At 41.3% G+C, this 23,860-nt stretch overlaps 1 protein-coding gene across 1 annotated transcript in view; it reads left to right on the top strand.

Annotated features, from left to right (window-relative positions):
* Positions 1 to 3,145: 3,145 nt before the first annotated feature.
* The window catches only part of LOC108570523 (acetylcholine receptor subunit alpha-type acr-16), a 348,441-nt gene continuing 327,726 nt past the window's right edge, over positions 3,146 to 23,860 (top strand). The window contains exons 1-2 of the mRNA XM_017932396.1: positions 3,146 to 3,161; positions 3,232 to 3,422. Coding sequence (XP_017787885.1) covers positions 3,146 to 3,161; positions 3,232 to 3,422 — 207 coding nt within the window. The remainder of the gene's footprint in view (positions 3,162 to 3,231; positions 3,423 to 23,860) is intronic.

Below are 23,860 nucleotides of genomic sequence, written 5' to 3'. Positions count from 1 at the left end.
TATTTTAAACGTTTGTTGTCTAGGTTCATATGTCGCGTTGGAAACAAAAATTGTTTCACATAAGGTCTTAGATCCTTTTTCACCCAAAAATCTGAAGTGTACAGTCGAAACGAAGAACGCACTAGGGTTAATGAAAAGAGGGAATTACACCCTATTTAACCCTTTGAGGACGATCACTCACTACGAACGCAACCAATAAATTTATATATTTTTAAGCAATAAAAATAGTCGGAGTGACCATGAGGAAAATGTAATTTTGTTATAATTTAGTTAAAACAAAAAACTGAAGTAGTGACCTAATTATGCGTTATACAAGTAATCAGTCCTTCGACATGGCACGTAGTCCTATTTAGGTTAGCAAAGGGTTAAGTGATTGCTAGTGAATCCATTTCTTGAGCTTGAGATATCGTAGTTTAATTGTCACAATTGTTCTCAAATTTCTCTAATGACAAGAATTAGTTAAAACAGTGTAGAAACCATAAGTTAGAATTTAGGAGAAAATCATCCCGAAATTTCTGTTCCTCCCAAGTTCGTGCAAAGATCGCTACACGTCTTTCGACTAAGCTCTAATTAAACTTTCGAAGAGTCAACTGTGTTTCCCACGAAACAAGACACATTTTCCAAACTTCCAAATAGACGGTCCTTCGAGTTTTATTTGAACGGAACATCAGGTCTGAACGATTTTAATAAACAACCACAGACACTAACACACGCAATTTCAATTCGACCTTGGTCGAGTGTGTACAAAGCTTAGCAGGTTTGCCAAGGGATTACAGTGGCTTACTCGCTATCGTTGCTCTGTAATATATCGAATCCGTACTCTCAACACGATCTACGATGTTCGCCGGCCTGGAAGAAATTTCCGAACAAACTTCTGCTGAAAGCGGGATTTCACGCAACAACGGAAGTGTAGTATTAAACCTGCGTACGATTAATATCGCAACTGTCACTGGAAGAGAGATCTTGAAAAGTGCTATGCTTCGAACAAGTTCATGCAGTCTCAAGAACTTCGTGCTTGGGGTCTTAATTGATTCAGGGATGATTGATGGTGCAATACGGTGCAACGTATCAGGATTATTCACCGAATTATACGAATCACCTTCGATCATTATAAACAGAAGATGGAATGAGAAACTTAGAATAGCAATTTATTTGTAACATTTTCGAACTTCTTTAAAGTAACTTGCCTGTTTTGATATGGAGACAATTATTAGAGCTATTTTGAGTGTTGCTGTTACTTGCAGCAACAATTTTTCTTAGCATTGAAATAACATTGCAATTTTGGAAGAAGATTCGTTAGTATAATATTGTAGTATCGAGGCCTCCATACCCCAAAATAAGAAACCGGCACGGGAGAATGGAGAGGGAGTGGTGGAAAGTCTCGGTGTTAAGACAGCAAGGGGACAATTTTATGATACGTGATTTCTAATTCAGCAAACCGTTATTTTAATTTAGCAGACCGGTCTGCAGCCAACATGCGGCACATAGAATTTCTCAAATATTAAAGAATAGGCTATTGTTCAGTCAGTAAGGCAAGGTATCATAAAGTCACCCCCAAAGGGTCTTCGAAACCGATGCAATTACCGAGGCTTCTCGGTACCTTCCGAGCGAGTCGGAGAGTCAGAGTTGACCTGGCCGGGTTTTCCTTCTTGTTGTCAAATTTCCGTCCAGCAAGGACCAGCTTCGTCACCCCCGCTCCAAGGACGTGACGCGCTCCGGACGCAATGGAAGGGGGTGATACGGGGTTGGTCACTTAGTAATTTTAAGAACCTCCCTTCGCGTCCCTTCTTCAAATTTTAGAAGATTTGGAGGAGGGACGACTGGATAAGAAGGCCGGACTTAGCTTAAGACGGAGAGTGTTAGTACACAGACCATCAGTTACATTAGGAATCCTAAAGATTCAGTCAGACTCTCAACGCTATATATTCAGCCTTCAGACCTAGTGCAATATTCCAAGTACGCGGAAATTAGTACCCGAGTGCTTAACACTCGGTGGGGGTCCCTCAATATTTTTCCGTCGTCGGTTCCTACATATGGGGGCTCGTCCGGGATGGAGGTATCTACGGCTGCACGAAGCCAGGCACTTTGAGATGAAAACATCTCGAGGGTTTGCACGTCTCCCAAATTGCGTCGTTTCGGCTGTGTGCCACTGTGTGGGGGAGTGTACCCGAAAGTGTTGAGTTGTGTTGCACTGAGGACATTCGAGGGCGAATGTCAGTTCAGGGATGGCCGAGTGTAGTATCGGGGCCTCCATACCCAAATAGGAAACCTCCAAGGGAGAATGGAGAGGGAGTGGTTGGCGTAGCGCGCAAAGCCTCGGCTTGGTAAGCCGAAAGTCTCGGGTGGTTCGAATTCCCGTTGGGTCCCTCAAATATTTTTCCGTCGTCGGTTCCTACAATATTTAACCTTCGTCCGTCCCTCAGTTTCGCATCTTAATAGGTCTCGCACAATGGTAAAAAATAATTAATTTTGTAAATTCTTTTATTAAATATAGAAGATAAACAAAAATTTTTGCTACAAATAACCGAGTAATACAATTTTTCACCGGAAAAATGTGTCAAATTGACACGAGGGACGGATGAGGGTTAGTGGAAAGTACAAAGGAGAGTTTTATACGAAGCATCCTTCTTTACTAAACTGTTAGTTTTTGAAATTCCCATTTTTTCGTCCAAAATTGGACAATTTTTAATGAAAACGAAGTTGTCTTAATATTAAGCGAAATTTGTAATTTTATTCTAAGTATTAATTCTAGACACCTCGATTGTTTGATATAAGGGGTGTCACGAGCTAAATTGGCAAAAATTTAGGGAAAAAGCATATTAACGATACATTTTGAAATATCATATATACAAAATCTCTTAAGCTTAAGTTTTAAACAATGAAAGAACAAATGCGTCGAAAAATTTCACTTTTACGTAACCGTACACACTTGCACCTATGTAATGGACGTAAAAGAAAAATTGTACAACGTAAACGTGTGCCAGTACAATAGTAGAGTTGGAACGTATGCACTTACGTACGTAGCAAAAATATCTGCGTCTGTAACACGAGGGTGAAATACGTTTGTCGCTTAGACACGTCGTACACTTTTCATGGAAACGCGACGAAGCTTTACACATACGTAAAACACCGTTTCTAGAAAATAATGTATTTTGAACCGCGTACTTGACATTTCACAATGTTGTATCAACGCTGTGAAATTCTCATTTATCACAATTATTCCGAGTGCAGTAACCTCGGTGATATTTTCCCTTTCGTTAAAACTACTAATTCTTGTTGCAGAGAGCCTGTGCGGACCTCACGAGAAACGTTTGTTGAACGAGTTGCTGTCGTCGTACAACACCCTGGAGCGACCCGTTGCCAACGAGAGCGAGCCTCTTGAAGTAAGATTTGGCATCACGTTGCAGCAGATCATAGACGTGGTAAGTCCTTTAATTCGCGATATTTCCGTATCCGTATCGTCCTGTTGTTGACAAATTTGAGAAGAGCAAGGCAGTAAAACGTTGAAGTTCGTTACTTCCGTTTTGTATTTATCTCGATGACACGATAATGCCTTATTTGCTGCTACTTTGGTGTCATTTTTTAGGAATACGCCCTGTTACGGTTAAGTACGTACACTGCTTACGAGGAAACGAAGCAAAAGTATGTAACGCGAGTTAATTATTCTGAAGATCGGGGAATTCGCGGAGGAGTATTCTGCACCGAAATGTGCGCCTCGGTGGTTCGTTACTGTCTACTCTTTCCGCGCCGATTTTTCGTGGTCCCACTCGGAGGACACACCCTTCCGGGTATCGGAAGTTTCCAAGGGAAATGGTAAACCTTTTCCTGGAAAAGTGAAATTGCGTACGCAAACGTCCAACGACGCGTACTTGGCGACACATATGTTTTATTGCCCTTTGCTGAACCCGGCAGCACACACGTGGGGATCAAGTGGGCCCCCACCATCTGCTTTTCGTATTTAATTAGCTACCCTTGTACCACTCAGTCTAGCTTCTTAATATATTTCTAGTATTCAATGTTTCAGTTTTGACTGAGGTTTTTTCAGAGCTACATTGTATTTCTGTTTATTTACAGAGTGGGGTCAGTTTATTCTGATTTTGTCTCAGAAGTTCACGCGTGTACTGCCGGCTTAAGGGCACGATTGCTAGGACACACGGTTTTCCGGGAGGTTTTCCTTCGTAGAAAGTAAAACTTTCCTCTCACAGTTGTCCCGCAGTTCTCACTATTTACTCAAAACGCTGGTTCATTTTCTGTTATACTTAGTTAATTATTTCTACTTTCTGTCAACGTGCTTCTAGCGGTTCCTTACTAAGGTTAGGCTGACGACAGTCTTAACTATAGTGTAGTGTAGCTTTCTCGCTTGATAGAAATATTTACCTCATGCTTACTTCTTAAGAAACAGAGTTACAATCGCTTTAGATTTCGCGTAAAGTTCGAGTTAGTCGTAGAGTTGTTGATTGACTTTCTCGACTAAAGGTTCAGAGTTTAGAGCTCCGATATTTGACTTACATAGCGTTTAGAGTTTGGTCTTTTCACTTCACTTGTTTAGAGTTTACGTTAGAATCGTTGCTTCCTTATTTCGATTAGAATCTAGAGTTCAAGATTTTTTAGCTTATTTTACCAAAATTCTTGGTGTGGGCGATGACGTGATCGGCTAATTAGAGCAATTTCACTCTTTGGGTGGTCCTCCATGGTCTATGAACATACTATCCACTTTAGGATTTCCCAGTTGGTAGAATGCTGGTATCGGATAATCAACATTCTACGTACTGTATCGCCGTTTGAACTGATTGAACAGCTGCAATCTAATCAGCCTACGAAGTGTTAAAAGTTCAAACAATATGCCTTCACTATTAACCCTTTGCACTCCAACGGCGCTTTTATGGCGACACGCGTAATTACTTTGGAGAAATGTACAATTCAGACTTTCCTTATATTATTTTATATTATCAAAGTAATGCAAATTAACACAAGAAATACAAATAAATAAATTCGTAAACACTAAAAATCCTTTTTTCCTTTTCAAGACAAAATTTTGGCTTTCCAGAAGTTTCACTATTAATCTCATCGAAAAGTGCTCGTATCGCAAAGGGTTAACATCTTAAGAAAAGAAGCAAAAAATAATAAACTGTCTCGACAGCATCTTCAGATTCACATAGCAGAAGCAACCTAACGAATCAACTTTGACAAGTCTTCGTAATACCTACTCGCTCGAGTGTCTTCTTCAACAGTCGAGTTAGCTGAAATCTGTCATAGCCGAAACGATTTGATATTCCGCGTTCTTGTAATTTGATCCGCGTGTAATCGCATTTAGATGAAGGGAATTACCAGTAGAGCACGTTTCGCTAGGTTTTCTTCCTTTCTTAAGAAAATCGCATTAGAGGGGATTTACGTCGGAAGCATTTTCCCTTCCATTGGCGGCAAACTGCACAATAGCGACCGGTTCGCGTATGCGGGCATTCTACACGTATGTGCGTATATCTATACATGCATGTACGTACATGTACATATCATTCCATCGATGGAACTTCCCTATGAAAGATTTCCATTATGACCCTCTTCTTTCTTTCGCCATATACGAGGAGTTACCTGAATCGTGTATGAATACTGTCCGTTACCGTACGATCGGATTTGTTTTCTTCTGCATTCATTGCTCGCTTATTCCCGCTTCTCTGCACATTTTTCCACGTGGAAGCAACTAGCATCGGCGCGAGCTACCGTCCACAATGAAATAACAACAGCGTTCCAACGTATAATGGTTCGAAAGTGTGATAAAAGTTTATTCTCACGACCGAGGAAGATGTCTGGGCTTGTTTGGAATTTAGAGTTATAGGTGATTCGATTATTCATTTTTCATGTGAACTTGAAACGATTTTCTCGTTACTTATACAGTGAAATATATGAAAATTCGTCGAACTTTGTTACTGTCGTTTAAAAAGTGAACAAATTAACAGAGTGCCCCCGTTTTCTTCGATCAAACTTTGTCGGTACTTTCTACGGGTGTGAAAAAGGAAAAAATGTTGAATAAACATGGGTTGTTTGAAGCTTCGTTGAAGAGTTATAGAAAAAATAAGAAATACGAAGGGAATGGACACCCGGTATATCGTGGAGTGAGTAAGCGGTTGATATTGACAATAGTGGGCTAGCAATCAAACGAGAGAAATAATATTTGAAATGATCGATGCAAATTTAAAAACATAAAATAATACTTCTAATGTTTCTTCAAAAATTATTATTTTAATTAACTCTAACCACTATATTTGAAATAAATATTTTCGATACACTCGTATCTATCGTTATCACCTGAAATAAATCTTCAAATATTATCTTATCTAAACGAAATTATTTCAATAATTATTTTCAGCACATTTTGCATGAAACAAGGAATAGAAATTCGTAACGAGAATTCTTCAATTGACTATGCGTCTAAGCGTCACCTATTCACTGTTTCAATACTACTGTATTGTAGATTAATTAAATTTGGCAATCTTCGTTTTCACAAATTCAACCGAGAACTGTAATTAAAATGAACTTTTGTCACCGATCCAACCTGTCTCTATCACAACTCGACGAAAAAATCTGTGGCAAGTGTCTGAAAATATTCGCGACACGATCGTGTATTTACATAATCTACACATGACGTTGCAATCACACACTCACTCATGCACTTCGTAACTGGCGTCGTCGCGCTCTATGATCAAGCGAGTCTCGCCGAATTTAAATTACTCTTTCCAACAAGATTACCTTCTCAGAAGATTGCAAAAGTCGTGAGGGCGCGGTGCAATTTCCGCGGCTGGGATGTATCCCACAAAGCGGTCCGCCCGCAATCTTTGCGCAAACTGCAGAGATAAGGCGGTCTGTGAGATTAGCGCGCGCGAGCGCGAGTTTTTGCACATGAAAATATCGGTCCTATCTAAATGAGACCGGGGTTAATAGGACAGCATGGGGTGGAACAAACGAGGGGGCAGTGAACGAGGCGAATTGCATTACGTTCTTCATCATGGCTGCTCTTGAATCGGCCATTTACTTTATGCAGCCTTCCTTTTGAGCCGCTATCGCGTGAAACACCGTTGCTGGCTCGCCTGCATTGTGAACACTGTGACGCTCGGAAACCTTTTCACGAACTGCGGAAAATTCCTTACGAAGAAGCGTAATTGCTGTATGTTCCCCGTCGCCTTTACAGCTTCCCTAATTGCCTATTGCGACGCCTGTACATCTGATTGTTTCCTTGTTCTTCGTACGCAAGATGTTCGACTGTTCGTCCCAGCACAGTGTTCGAAGCTTCTATATATGCGCCGTGCGAGAATTTCAAAGGCTTTGATCTAAAATTAGGTGAAAATGTTTGTTTGGCTTTTTTTTTCGCAAAAGGGTAATGTATCGTTTGAAATCAAAATTACAAGGGGTGTTGTTCAAATGTACAAAGTTCTGTTCTACCGAACTTTTTCGCTATTTTCGCTTTGTCTGCATATTGTACAGGTGAAGTGCACTTTGGGAAACAAGTTGTAAAACAGGGTAGCTATTATTAATTTCGCGAATGACGTAAATACAAGGGGGAAACGGAGGAGGTGTGTCGCGTGAAGAATTGGACGCAGCAGTCTCTTTTGAACATTGCGAATCGCTGACTTGTTGAATAAAAGGAGATTGATGGAGAAATGCTCAAGTTCGAAAGCTAGATGCATTTTTTTATTAACCCTTTGCAGTCGCTCTATTCCGCAAATTCCCCACTTTCGCACCACCACCAGACACACCCCAAGCACACCGAAAAACCCAATCACCACACACTTCCACCACCTACGACAGTTTCACACCGCCAATCACAACACATACGTAGTTTATAAAATAGCGAACACCACACGACACACAAATACATAGCTTTCATAGCAAACTGTTGCGCGTTAATAGTCAATCTTCCGAGCACTACCTGAGTCCCCTTATTGAGAATAGATTATATTTTGAATTTTTCTTTCCTTAACGTAGGCCCAGGCCGCGCCATAAAAGCCATGGGTCCGCTGACCGTGGTTCCGATCCAAGTATATAACATATGTTTCTCCGTATTTTAAGCAGTCGTGCGACAACCCCGAACTGAGTACCTGTTCTTCACTCAGGTTTTCGCCTCCGTTGCTTTGTATTACATTTATATCAATAAACGTTTCTCTTCTCTGCAGCCGACTGAGTCAATCTTTATTCGCAAATTAAAGATCCTCAATACCCCTATCCCGAGTAGATTCCTTAAATGGTCTGACTCAAAATCGGTTTCGCAACAAGCACATTGCGTGCACCACGTGCAAATTCGACAAAGCTCGAAAGTTCATTTGTAACTACAACGGGCAAGATCTAACGATAATAAAGACATATGAACCTTTTAATTAGATCGCATCGAGTGTCCAAATACTTATGCACGGTAGTGTATATATATTTTTTAAAGAGAAACTCTCACTGCAAAAGTGTGTCGGTCGATCGTATCGAAGAATTCTCGGAGTGCAAAGGGATCAAATTCACGGTGTGATAATTTTCGTAAGATTATCGTATGAATTCACATTTCTTCATATTATTTTATTGCAGTAGCGTCTTTTCTTTTCCATATGAAACACTCAATCGCGGTAATGTTCCAATGCTACACACACTCTGCAAGCAAATATTTTCCGGTCCATACAATTTCGCGTGGAACAAAGCAGAGCGCCGCTGAGAAATTCCGATATAAGACCTAGTCGGCATGTAAATACACGTGAAACGTAATTATTGCACACAGGCAAATAATTGCTCGTGTCGGTGCACACCTTTGCACTGTGTGCGCGCACAGAGGAGAGTGATAGCCGCGAGAAGGCGTGGAAATTCTGATGTAAACCCGGCAAAATGGCGTGTTCCAATTGAATTGAAAGTAACCGCGGACCACAGAGGCATTAATAACGCGACGCCGCGCTGCCAAAGGAAATGTCTTCCTCGCACGGGGAAAATACAATATCCTTCGTTCGGCGGCCTTCGTTTTACACTCTCGCGAAATCAATTCGTCCGGTGACCACCGCCGGTGGCTGTACCGCGGATATATTAAATTTGTAATGGTTGTTACCTCATGAATTCGTCGCCTCCGGTCTCTATGCTTGTATCGAACTAACCGTAGATCCGTGAATTTGTTTTTCTCGTTGCCCTCGCTTCCAGAACCGCGGTTCCCCTTTCAAACGCGAACTCAATTTCATCACGCGAATTGTGACGGATATACGGAGCAACGTTTTTATTCTCGTAACCCGTTTCCCGATCTTGCGTAACGGAAGAAATTTTACTTTCGAGCATCCTTTCTTTGGGGATCGCGTTCATCTGCAATACGAGAATGATGTATTCTTTTTATTATTTACGACGTTGGATTGAATAGATATGAAATTAACTAACCTCCGAGCCTAGCGAACCTCTCTTGTCTTCGGGGAAACCATGGTCACACACTCTGCATTCACCAAAATTCCTTCGGGCAGTTACAGCGAAAAGCCACTCAAGGGTAGTGCAATAAATCAGGTAAGAACCGGGCGCGTCACTCGAGACTATGCGAGGCACCGAGGATGCCCGTGGGTCACGCGTCTGGTTCGTGTCTTCGACATCCTTCGATGCCCCAAAAAAGGGGCAATTTTGTAAACTTGGGTAGGCTCGCTGTACTGTCCGGAAAATTCCCAAACTATCTATCCCTGTCTCAATCTTTCCTCCTCTAACCCATTTCCACCACCCCGAGGACAGGAGAGGGAAGCAGCTTAAAAAACCAACGCGCTTCCAGCGCGGGCACTCAGTCGTATATCCTTGCATCAAGGAACGCCTCTGTACAGAAACCGATAGTCCATAAACTTGTGTGAATTAAATCCTGCGGTAGTCACTGTCGCCGCCCCTATCCCAGGTAAACCCACCAGGTACCCCAGGCCCTGAGGTACGAAAGGTACGTTATGCCGCAGCCCAACAGGAACTTCAAAAATCTCAGTACTTCGTTCACAAAAATAATTCTTTTATTGCGAAGAACAATGATCTGAAGTCACTGCTTTAGGAGAAACTGAAGCGCGGAGTGAAGATGTCCCTCCACTCATAGTGTGAGAAGTGGTGGAAATTCGTGTTTATCTTAACAGTACGACGAATGCAGGGTCATTTTGACTCAACGGCGATAAAGTCAGGCGGCTCAGATTAGGAAATACACCTATTTCATGTATCAAATGTGAATAAACAATAAAAATAAAATACACATAGTTGAAAGTATACACGCTTATAACCAATTCCTTCCTGAAATTTTGCTATGAGTCAAAATGACCCTGCAAATAGCATTCCTCTCCCGCGTCCGTCTAAAACCATTCGTCTTCCGAGGGTTAATAGATATTGAGATTTGGTGTCGTTTTTGATAGATCAATAAGATGAATTTTTTTGACAAACTGATTTGATTTCTTCATTATCGATTTATAACATAAGAAAAACAGAAAATAACTATAAATTTCGGTGCGATTTCGTTTACATTTGAGAAAAATTTTAGCGTTGGGTCATATTTGACCCGACATCTACCATGCGTGCCGGATTTAAAGTTCACACTTCAAAATCGCAATTATTTTTGCACCAAGCTAATACTTAAACTAATTTTAAATGTAAGGCGATACGATGCGCGTAGAAAGAAGGTCTACGACAAGAGGCCTCGTGCCTTTTTCGGGGCTCCCTTAAGTAGCCCCTTTTCCCTGTGAAAGTCCCAGGAAGTGGGGGCGTGGGCCCACATTGCCGAGGTAATACTCTTGTCCTCGAGGACGAAGAAACTCGGAGATGTTTGGGAAAACATCTGTAACACAAGGATTATAATCTGGGTGAAGCACTTTATCTTGCACAATTTATACAACGCGAGCGTGTCGTCTTTCTCTCCATCGACGCCGGGCAAAACAATCTGCCCATCGGGGGAAACAAATGACTATCGGGCCCAATTTTTGGCGCCCAATAATCCTCCCAGCGCCATCCATGACCCGTCACCCAATCAATAGATGGCACCAAGAGGAATCACGCTCCTCAATCTTTACATACTGTTTTACCGTATACTCCGCTACACATCTCTCGATTCTTCGCCTCGAGGGCCAAGAGTCGCCAGGCCTAAGTGCGTGGGCCCCCCGTGGCGGTCGTCGTGATTGTTGGAAGTTGGGGTTGGTGATTATTGCACGTATGTGCCAACTAATTGTTGTCGCGATGGTGATCGCACTTTATTTTGAAATATCGATTATTGCGGACTGGACCGCACTTGTGGTTTGACAATGTCGAATATCGCGGACGAGGCCGCGCTCAAGGTAACGTCGAGTGTTTTACTTAGAATGTCAGAATGTCGTGAATTTGCTTATTATATATGATTTTGTCAAGGTGGGGAGTTAACCTTATCGGCAAATCGTCGGCCTTTCACCACCCTTATTATATATGATTTTGTCAAGGTGGGGAGTTAACCTCATCGGCAAATCGTCGGCCTTTCACCACATAGAGCCGCCCTCCTAGGCCCTCGGGCCCTCCCCCGTGGTCCGCAGAGTGGGGTGTAGGCGGAGAGTGAGGGACGGTCCCAAAAGGGGCGTCAACCCCCCGATTTTACGGGTTTATGGCATGTTTACCGTTACTGAGCGCGCAGAGGCAAGTACCGGCTCACCATGTGGCCCGCAGAAGTGGAGAATTTCCGCGGCCATCAAGTAATAAACCGGATTTGCCCTCTGGCTTGAATTGGCTATTGTTGTCAAGGAAATCGTAGAGAAAAACTTCTTGTGGCCCGCAGAAGTGGAGAATTTCCGCGGCCATCAAGTAATAAACCGGATTTGCCCTCTGGCTATTGTTGTCAAGGAAATCGTAGAGAAAAACTTCTCAAAAGTAACGTCGCCTGGAATCCGTGCCATAAACTCCGGTAGGATAACAGTGTTTATCCTAACAGTACTGCATACATGGAGAAACCAGTATGTTTTAGCGGTGTGTTGCAAAAATGAGTTTTATTTAGCACATACTGTATTGTTTTCGAGCAAAGAATCAACAAGTACATAGAGAAAATATAAATACCTTTTACTGCGTTGCATGTGCTGTTAAGTAACGTGCTTATGCTTAAACTGGCATAAACTCTGACCTATCTGCCGGGTAAGGGTTAAGGTTGCTCTTTACTTTACTGGATATTCTTATATCCAATGCATACCGAGTTGCATGTTAAATAGGCAAAATTTCACTCCAGTAGGATATATTTCGCGTTGTTAATTCTTTGGTGTAATTAGGAATTAAGAATTCTCCATTTTACTTTTCTATTAGAATTCGTTACATTTTATATTTCACTTAATTTCCTAATGAATTGGACTTTCGCCAGTTCCTTTTCTTCCCTCAGGAGTGTAATAAGTGTAGAATGCATATGATATTTTGATGAAATTAGGTTGATCGCTCTTTGTTGGGATTTCCTACTTTTAATTAAAGCGTAAGGCGTAATTGAAACGATAGCTTATTGATAAGAGCAGACGTTAATAATTAAATACAACGAGATATTTTACACATCTGACTTAATATCTCTAACAGTCTTGTGTCAATTGTTAATCAGCAAATCCATTTTAAATTGAACTATATTCTTCATTACGAAAAGTTACTTGAAATATTGCGAAAAAACAAGCGAAAGTCGATATCCAATTCCTTTCGCAATCTCGAATCGCTCTATCACTGTTAATTTATCGCTATACAAGCATAATTTGCTACGCATGTGCTTTGTCGACGTTCGAAGCATCGCCAGATAAAACAGTAATAAAACGAGTATATCGATATGGGATTGTAAATTATCCTCTGGTAGAAGGTATCACGGTCGATAAATGAAAACGGTAAATCTCGTTTCGACGCTGGTGCCGTTTGACCGTGAACTCCGTATTTATGGTCGGCATAATGGAAATTGCGCGCCGCCATTTCCTCTCTCTTGCTGTACCGCTTTTTCACGCAGCTATGTCAGCTCCTAGCAATCTACAGAGGCCTTCCTACCGATTTTCAGTTTCCTTCGCGTTCTTCTTCTGTTCGTGTGCTCGCACATACCCGCTCATAGTCGTATCCACAGCGGCGCAAAGTGACGAAAAGCTTTCTCATCAGCGTTGCAATTATAAAATGGTAAAGCGAGCTCATCATATTACTCGGTCTCCGCCATTTCGCGTTGAAAGTTGTACGGAATAAAGGACAGAATAAAAGGACTGATCAGTGAAATTTCAACTCGACGCGACCTTATTTTCCTCTTTTGTTGCTTTTGCTTCCCTTCTCCTTCATTCTCCTTTTCTCTAAGTTCTTTCTCTGATTTTATTTCTCAGATTCTGATTAATTTCTTCGGTACCTGCGTGAAACGCGGCTTTAACTCGGGAAACTTCGACATTTGAACGAGGCGCATTAACGAGGTTGTACTCGGCGAAATTGTAATTTAGCCCGCAATAAAATTCTTTTGACCTCTTTCTCGGTTGTGTTGCGCGAAACCCAAACAAATTAAATTTGCCACGCAAATTTTTCTCAGGCTACTGTTGTTTTTCGGGACGCGGTTTTATGAAGTTTACTGTAAGCTTAATAAATTATGCGACATGTGTATAGATAAGTAACGTTTATTCCGTGGTATATGAAGTTGGTACAGTGTCAGTGACGTTATTATCCCTTTACTGTGGACGGATATATCCGCGCACCCAAAATTGTCGATGTGGCCTAACGGCGGAATTATGTGCTCAGAATGAATACATTCGCTGTACCCTAAGGGCGGATTTATCCGGCCATTTGTCTGCTCAGCAGCGTTACGCCCCGTACTTTAAGGATGAGCAAATGCAACACTATGCAAATTTTTAACCAGAATCTGCGAAAATTAATTAATAGTTTATATCCCCGAAAAACGTTCATTGCACTTTTACTTTCTTTACTACTACTGTATATTAATATAAACTAAAGAACACATCTGCTTCTGATAACCATTTTATCAATATATTAGAATATGCATTTCACTGTCTTCACTATCGTTAATCTTTTGGAAAGGTTGGATTATACTACATATCTCACAAATAGCATATTGTCTATTATTACGTCGCAAAGTGAGGGAATGTGTTCCGAAGATACCCACCTTTGTATATTCGAGATAGAAATCGGATCTGTGGACTTTTGAAGCAACCAGACCCGAAGTACTCACCTCGTGTACTTCAGCGCACCGCGTATTCTTGCGTTCTTTTTTCCTTCCCGCGATCCTGCGCCATCCGATTCGGCCAGAAAGTGACGGAGCGTGTTCCCTAGATCCCCACCTTTGTATATGCGAGACAGAATTCGGATCCGTGGACTTTTGAGGCAACCAGACCCGAAGTACTCGGCTCTTGTACTTTGCTGCACCCATTATTCTTGCATCAATCCTTCCGTCCCGCGATTCTACCTCATCAGGTTCGGCCAGAAAGTGACGGAGTGTGTTCCCCCGATCACCAACCTTGTATATGCGAGATAGAATTCGGATCCGTGGACGTTTGAGGCAACTAGGCCCGAAGTACTCGGCTCGTGCACTCTGCTGCAGTTAATATTCTTGCATTCATCCTTCCTTCCCGCGATTCTACCTCATCCGATTCGGCCAGAAAGTGACGGAGTGTGTTCCCCCGATCACCAACCTTCTATATGCGAGATAGAATTCGGATCCGTGGACTTTTGAGGCAACCAGACCCGAAGTTCTCGGCTGGTGTACTCACCAGCACCGCGTTTTTTTGCTCTCATTCTTCCTTCCCGCGATGCTGTGTGTTCCGATTTGGCCAGAAAGTGACGGTACGTGTTCCCAAGTTTCCCACTTTTGTAGATGCGAGGGAGATTTCGGATCCGTGGACTTTTGAGGCAACCAGACCCGAAGTACTCGGCTCTTGTACTTTGCTGCACCCATTATTCTTGCCTTCATCCTTCAGTCCCGCGGTCCTACGCCATCCGATTCGGCCAGAAAGTGACGGAGCGTGTTCCCCAGATCCCCATCTTTGTATATGCGAGATAGAATTGGGATCTGCGGACTTTTGAAGCAAGCAGACCCGAAGTACTCACCTCGTATACTTCAGCGCACCGCGTATTCTTGCGTTCTTTTTTCCTTCCCGCGATCCTGCGCCATCCGATTCGGCCAGAAAGTGACGGAGTGTGTTCCCCAGATCCCCACCTTTGTATATGCGAGATAGAATTGGGATCTGCGGACTTTTGAGGCAACCAGACCCGATGTACTCGCCTCGTGTACTTTACAGCACCGCGAATTCTTGCGTTCTTTCTTCCTTCCCGCGATCCAGCGCCATCCGATTCGGCCAGAAAGTAACGGAGCGTGTTCCCCAGATCCTCACCTTTGTATATGCGAGATAGAATTCGGATCTGTGGACTTTTGAGGCAACCAGACCCGAAGTACTCGGCTCGTGCACTCTGCTGCAGTTAATATTCTTGCATTCATCCTTCCTTCCCGCGATTCTACCTCATCCGATTCGGCCAGAAAGTAACGGAGTGTGTTCCCCCGATCACCAACCTTGTATATGCGAGATAGAATTCGGATCCGTGGACTTTTGAGGCAACCAGACCTGAAGTACTCGGCTAGTGTACCTTGCTGCACCCATTGTTCTTGCATTCATCCTTCCTTCCCGCGATGCTGGGTGTTCCGATTCGGCCAGAAACTTATCATAACGTGCTTCCAAGACTACCAGCTTCGTATATGCGAGAGATAACGTGAATCGGTGGAGTTTTGAGAGAACAAGAGTCGAAAAACTCCGCTTGTGTTCTCTTTAGCACCGTGATTTTCTTGCTGCATCGTTCGTCTCGCGGCGGTACTAGATCCGATTCGGCCAGAAAGTATCGGAAGGTGTTCGCAAGACTTCTACCTTGGTATACGCGAGATAGAATTGGGATCTGCGGAATTTTGAGGCAACCAGACCCGAAGTACTCGCCTCGTGTACTTTACAGCACCGCGTATTCTTGCGTTCATCCTTCCGTCCCGCGATCCTACGCCATTCGATTCGGCCAGAAAGTGACGGAACGTTTTTCCCCGATCCCCACCTTTGTATATGCGTGATAGAATTCGGATCCGTGGACTTTTGAGGCAACCAGACCCGAAGTACTCGGCTGGTGTACTCTCCAGCACCGCGTATTCTCGCATTCATCCTTCCGTCCCGCGTTCCTACGCCATCCGAGTCGTCCCGAAAGTATTGGAACGTGTTCTCAGGACTTCCTCCTTCGTATACGCGAGATTGAATGTAAATCTATTGAGTTTTGGGGGAACCAGTTCCGAATTTCCCCACTCCTATCCGCTTCATTCTGCCTTCTCGCGATGCTATTTGATCCGAATCGGTCATTAGCAACGATACGTAAGTTCGTACGTCTATGATTGGGAGGGAGAATCTTTGTCCATGGAGACATAACTCATTCAGTCCCGCATACTCACTGCTGGTTAGTTTTTCTGCACCGCGCAGTATTCACAACTCACTTGCGCTCAATGGAGAAAAAACATACTCGGGATTGCCTGAACTCTATCCCTATGATAGCTGGCCAAATATTATCCCGGTTGCCGTCGACTGATGTGATTCTACCTTATTTCCCGTGTTAAATTGCTTTAATGGTTCGATCCAAAGAAGAAGAGGGCGAAACTGTAAACAGGAATACGTTTATGTTATCTTTTCTAAACATGAGATTCATATCGTTGATCTTGTTTGCTTATCATTAACGTCTTCAATGTGTAAAGGCGCTGTACCAAGCTACCCATTATTTAACGCTTCCTGTCATCTTTCTTGCGTGCTTATTCAATGTGACGTTTTGCGTAAAAACGAGATGTTCCGAGCTGTTTCGTGCATTAAAGCAAGAGATATTTCTAAGTGGAGCAAAACACGTTCCATTACTCAGCTTGCCTCCTCCTCCTGCTCGCTCCTTGTTTCCTTAAGTCGCATTACTCAAGCTGCTTCGAGTTTTTACCCATCTTCTGGTGTGCGTTCTAAACGATCGTTACAACGGGAATTGCGAATTATTCGCGTTAGCGAATTTTTATTTATCCAGGTGAAACGTGCTTCATATTTGCGCTTCCACGAGTCGAATGACTTTTTCGTCGTTGATTATCTTCAACCGCGTGGGAAATATTTTTCGGCAGCCTCTGATGACTGAATTTGCTTGTCCCTTTTAAATCGTCAGATTTGACCATTTCTGCGGATCTCTTTCATCTCGTTTTCAACTGGGAATTACGAGACAACGGTTTGTTCTCGTCGAAAAACGCACATTAATTTTCAACGACGTTTCGTTCCGCTTCTTATTTCAGCATCAACGCTTGGTGCCTCTATTTTGCCGCATTCTGAGAGCAAGAAGATGAAAGGAAACGCTTAAACGTTGTTTATTTCTGGAATTGGGAGCTTCTCTGTGTTAAATTTTAGTTAATTACAATTTCCTGTCGAACGTGATTCGACGTTGATAATTACTATTATACGATTCATTGGTCTTCCATGCACGCAGTATAATTATTTTATCGTATTAATAATATTTCTTTTGGAGAAAATAATGTTGAACCTTAAAAGTATTTTCAATATGTTAGAACGATCAGTAAAATTATTCCTTTTGTACATAATCAATTATTTCTGAACTGAATTAACAAGATCTATGCATGCGAAAGGAAACCGTATTTACATTATTGAAAAACTAAGTAATTACTTCGTCAAGTCCTAAATACATATTACAGTTTGAACATCATTAGATAAAATTAAGATAAAAGTTTTTAACGTATTTAAAATATTTCTGCGAATGAATCCAAAATAAGAGTGTTCCGATTCCATCTGAACGTCGTAAAAATTTGGGATCACTGTGCATTGCAAGTAACAGAAATTTCCACGAGAAAGTAAGCAATTTGAAGAAATATTTTAACGAATTTTCTATCATTCAAATCAATCGAAACGAAGTAAAAACTCGCTATGGATCTCCGCAACGTCAATTTCAAATCTACAAAGAATTAGCAGCACATTTGTAGATCAGAAAACCACGACTTCCATACTCCTGAAATTCACTGATTTCGAATCCAACGAATTGCTACTTTCGGGGAGAACCATGAATCCCAGGTGTAACGCCCTGGTACGTACGCTCGAGAGGGAAATTTCGATATGAAGGGTTGACCCGCTTGAATCAACCTTCGATTCGCATTTGCTTTGAAGTGAATAGAGGCCGAGATTACGAGAGAGCTATGCGTGGACCTGTGGTTAAAGGCGTTGTCAACAATTTCGATTAGTTTCTCCATCTATGTCACAGTTTACCGTTGCGCACGTGTTTCCATCAGGTAGTGACCGAACTGCTCTGTAAACATACCGCAAAGATCATATTATACTAGGTCAGTCCGTAAATTCGTGTTGTAGTAGGATATTCTTGGCATCTGGGAAAAACACACAAAAGTTTATTTGTCATTCGTCGATACATGCTATACGTTTGATGCAGAATAATTTCGAACAAATCAATGCAGTGTGTTAGAGTTTAGCTTGTCGAGGTTTGTGACATGGAGCAGGCAGGCAGTTATCTTTGGATGCTATACGTTTGATGCAGAATAATTTCGAACAAATCAATGCAGTGTGTTAGAGTTTAGCTTGCCGAGGTTTGTGACATGGAGCAGGCAGGCAGTTATCTTTCAGACCTTTGTTGAATGCGCGTACCATCCGTGCACCAGCATTAGGATGGTACGTGACAAAATTAGTTTTTCCCCTTTTCACCTTTTTAATTATGTCTCGCTAGTTCATAGAATTAGGACTCGGTAACACAGGCCATGTCATAAACCCCGAAGGCCCAAACGGTGACCTGGCGAAAGACGACGTCACCAAGTCCGGGGTTCTTTTCCTAACGGTGAACAGTTAGTCACCCCCATCTCTCCCATTTTCTCTCGGGAAGAACCCAGTTCTCCTTCCAGAAAAGACACACGCCAAGGGCGCAATGGAAGGGAGGCCACGAGGAAAGGGAAACGGGAGTGCTGGGACCGGACAGGGGTTTTCAGTAGAGTATCAGAAGAGAGATCAGAGAGACAAGACAGTCAGAAGCGTCACTCATTACTACGGTCCCAAAGCCGTTATCAACTTTTGAGTGGTCCTTCAAGAAAACTATAGACGGCACGTAGTGCAATATTCAGAGCTCGAGTTCACCCTAACACAGTGTGTTCCTTCGCGCACACGTCCGCGACGAGACTCGCGGTATGGACCGTGGTCTAGCGAAGGTCGTAAATCTTTGCTTGGTTAATACCGCGCCGAGAGGTGTGGCGATTTCCTAGCGAATTGTTTGAAAGGCCAGGATAATTCTGTTGGATTGGGTTAACACTTAACTAACTCTATGTATTGTAGTATCGGGGCCTCCATACCCAAATAGGAAACCGGCACGGGAGAATAGAGAGGGAGTGCCGTTCTTTCCGTTCCAGGAGCGACCCAGGTATAGCTCTCGTGAGTGCGAGCACGTGTGAATGAACCTAGGGGGTTTTAATGCATGCGGGGATTTCAAGGGAGGGGATTTAACTGTGTGAATAGGGTAGATTTAAGTAGTGAGCAAAAGAGACAGGGACATATAGTCGGGGCCACGGTATAGAGAGGTCGTAAAATCGGTCAGACGTCAAAGTAAACATGTTTTAGCTGCCGGGACCCGAAAATTGACAGAGATACGAGCAGATAAGTACTTGAAACCATTGTCAGGACCGTACGAAGAATTCTTGTATCTCTCACTTCCGAGGAAGTGTTCTCTCACTTCCTCTCGCGGATAGGAAATTTTTGTCGCCGTTTTCGTTTGTTGGTTGTTACAGTGTGTATTTTTTAGAACTTTTGCTGACCGCTTTAGTGTACGTTTGAAAACAAAATGCGACTTGTTTGATACGTTTCGTGTGAAAAATACGATTTCTAGCAAAATTTTGGAAAGAAGATGAGAGATCACATAAAAATGTTTAATTATAGAAAAGTGTCGATAGACTTAAATTCTTTTCACTTTGATCTACCTTTGTGCGTATTTTACTTGAACCTTCGGTTCAAGAGTATTGTGCTTTAAACAATTATCGTGGACCGTCGGTGGTACACGCGGCATAGTTAAAAGTGCATTTTACTATTAGCTCGTCCCATAAGTTTCTGCCGAAAGTGAAAGATATATTTATGAAAATCCAAGAAAATTCTGTAGCGACGACATAATGGTCTTCCAAAAAAAAAAAAAAAGAAAATGAAAAAGTTGTGGAATGAGAACGTACTTACTCTTTTTTATATCAAATTTAAAGGTTTGTTGAAAATTTTGATCTAAATTATAAAATTCGACACGAACTTACGGAACGACCTAATATTTTAATCCATGATAAACTGACCACTTGAGTGTACATTTCAGAAGAAAATACAGTAGAACCCGTTTTTTCTCAAAACAGAAAAGAACGTAAAAATTCTAAAGCTGAAGAAAAATACGAAGAAACTGCACCCAAAAAGCGATTTCTCAGTGCAACTCAATTTGAATTTCCCGCGTTACAGAGAGCCCTACTGTACAAGAAAATTTAAAAGTACATTGTCCTACGAAATGAGTTACGGTAAATCGTACTTATGATATCGAATTTACGGACTGTCCTGATGGAACAGACTATTTTTCGAACATTCTTCGCCATTAGTTAGGTTGTCTCTCGCTTCTTTTTTTCATCGACACGAAGGGACGCGTGGTTGTTCAAGTTGATATTGAATTTCGCGTACGTGTGGAGTGTCGCGTGCGTGTGTTCCGACACGGGGTGATTGAAAATGTGTTTTCTACGGATTACACGGTATACGTCGCGAGATTTCCACTTTCATACAGATATTTTTTCAACCTTCTGTTTGCTTTTTAGAAAATTGCCGCGTAAAAGGGAAAATATTGGACACTTTAAATCGTCGCGCTCTGTTTTCTAACATCGATTTCCTCTAAATTAAGCATACGTTGTAAATTATAACAGCTAATATTTGATAAACTCTCTTTACTTTCGCGAATAACCGAATTTTATTACACTTTTACATTCACTTCTTCGTATTACAGGGTGGTCACTGAAAGACTGAATGATATAAAACAAAAGTAACTTTTACAAACACGTTTTTTAAATTTTTTATTATTTCATTTGGAAATATAATTGATGGATTTCTTTCAGTAATACGTGTGAAAAACAACATCCCTCAAATGACCACCATTTCCCTGCTCACAAATACAGTACGCAAGGTTTCAGGTCCTAAACGTCGGATTTCGGCTCGAATGTTCTCCTTAAGTTCTTCAATTGTTCGAGGTTTATTTACGTAAACCCGTTCCTTCGAGTAGCCCTCCGGAAAGAAGTCTGGTGCCGTCGAATCAGGTGAACGCGGAGGCTAAACAAATTCAGCATTTTCTCTAAGTTTGAATAATTGATCTTTCCCTGGAATAGAAAAACTCGATGAGTTTTACTCGTTGCTGGACATCGTACGTAGTCATTTCAATCTCCAAGGGATGCTCTATAACCTACAACAAAAGAAAATAAAAAAACATTGAAAATGAACAAGTTATGACTTTTTCAAACCCTTCAGTCTTTCAGTGGCCACCCTGTATAAACAAATCACCGAATTAAATTACAGTTTGTTTTTTTCTTCTTCAATGGTAAAAAGCTTAAAAGCGTCGTTTAACCTGGAAACAATTTTCCAAATTTTGCCAACTCTGCCAGCCTGGTTGCGGCAGGTCTCTATTTATTCGTTGCATTTAAAAGGTTCGATTTTTGAAACAATTCAGCTTAATGGTAAAGTAAATTCACGTCTGCTCGAGATCTCGCAATGGCGAACGCCATTAGTTGTAAAAAGGTAACTCGTGTTCCGTGCTTCTCGACAAAAATAATAACGAGGTTCTCACGTGATTCCTCGGTTCAAGACGCAAACCGCGAGGGGAGAAGATTTCTAATAATCTAATAACCGCCGGCGGTTAATGTAGACATATCCAGCGCGGTTTGTTTCGCGATGATGGATTCGATAATTTGATCGCTTATTGATTTCCGATAATCCACCTTCGTCCACCGCGAAACATATTAAACAACGATTAATCATGGACGCGTCAAGCACGAAATTATTTTCGTAATAAAATGGATAGATATCAGCGTTCCCACGTACGTTGAAATTTTATTACGTCGGTTAAGGTGTGCAATGAAATATTTGGTTAAGCAGTTTCCAACCTGAATAAATTTATATACGTCAAATTTAGTTTGTACACGTGAGAAATGTCCTTTCAAGAAAAAAGACACTTCTAATTATTTGGTCGGTTTTCTTTTTGATTAATGGTAAGTACTTTGTTTAAATAAATAGTCACCGTATTTTTCGGGCCATAACACGCACCTATTTACGTAGAAAAATCGACTTAAGATTAGAGTGCGTCTATGGTCCGAAGGTAACATTAAAGTACGAATCTTTGTACTGTATCGAAGCTATTGGAGAAGTTCAATTACTGGCGCGATATGTTAGTAAAATTAGTGCAGCACGCCAGTGATAGTACCGAGAGTGGAGATGAGCTGAATGTTGCTAGTACGAATTATTTGAACAATAAACAAATGAAGCAAGAATCTGAAAATATCTTTATATACCTAATGAAATATTCTTTTCTAAAAGTCGTCCCATAAATTTCGGGTGCGTCTTATGGTCCAAAAAATGCGATAATTGCCAGGATTAAGTCACATTTCCTCAGTAGAATTTTGTTTACTTATTTGGTATTAGTTTGCTTTTTAGTCAATGAAATTTAAATTTTTTGCTTAAGTTAGGTTAGGTTAGGATATTTTATTATACGCAGTGACGTTTTATTATAGTGGGATAAAAAATATTTTGTATAAACAAGAATGGGAAATATTGTTTGCAAAAGACATAGTGCTGCTTATTGTAATGTTACTATCATTAGTCATGTTTCTGTTAAGATCAGTCATGTTTTTTCAGATTTTTATGAAGGAAATTTCACTTTGAAAGATATTTTCAGTTTTCGAACAATTCAAATTTAACGGCTGCATAAGTTAAGAATTATTAGACACGCGGAAAATTTAGATCTCACAGTTTCTCTGTGCCGCGTGCGTGTTTCTTGACCGTAAAACTTTACGCACTGGTGATTGATCTAATTTCGCTTTGAACCGAACGAAAAATCGACCTTGGATTTGATTCCACTTTGAAGTGGAAATCGAGCGTTAATTCGATTTCACTTTGAAGCGGAGTGTTTAGTATGTGCGTGGACCAAGGTTGCGACTATCAAATACACTAACGAATTCATTTATCGAGCAGACGTCCAACGTTAAACTGCTTTAGTGTGAGATTTGTGCCAAGTCTTGTACCTTCAGAATATTCTTCTATATTACCGCGAATTTTACGATATTGTTATTTTCACATGTATTATTAATTTCATTTTAACTTATGCTTGGGTATGATTCGAATTATATTTTTGAACTTTTTTTATCAATGTAACTTACAAGGGAAGTTTGGCAACTTGAAAATTCAAAACAGTTTGAAACTTTGCTGAAATGTAGTTCAATTGACGCTAATGACCAATTTTTCTTTCGACAATGAAACAGTTCTGGAGAAAAAAGCACCCCTCTTCAAAAAAATTGTGAATTTTCTTGAATTCAAAAATGCGTCGTTTTTGATTTCTTACACTGCGATGGTAAAGAATTTTCGAAAAACATTATTCTTCTCTAAATTTACCCCCATCACTCTTAATTTTTTTCAAGAAATTAATTAATCGAATTAAGATACTCTTCCACTGTCAATTCATTTTTTACCGTAAACATTTTTTAAGTGTAATTTCTAACAAATCATTTCTTATATTCTATTTTCGCTTAAATTGGGTCAATTATAGGTTACACGTGCATAATATTTGATTTATGTAATGAAACACGTACTGTGGCTGTTGCGAGCGTTCGACCTTGTTCGGTTCTGAGCTCGCTGCGGTTCAG

The sequence above is a fragment of the Habropoda laboriosa genome, unplaced genomic scaffold, assembly GCF_001263275.1.
Source record: "Habropoda laboriosa isolate 0110345459 unplaced genomic scaffold, ASM126327v1 scaffold61, whole genome shotgun sequence".
NCBI lineage: Eukaryota > Metazoa > Arthropoda > Insecta > Hymenoptera > Apidae > Habropoda > Habropoda laboriosa.
Note: the sequence above shows the minus strand (reverse complement) of the source record. Positions and strands in the feature narration are given on the sequence as shown.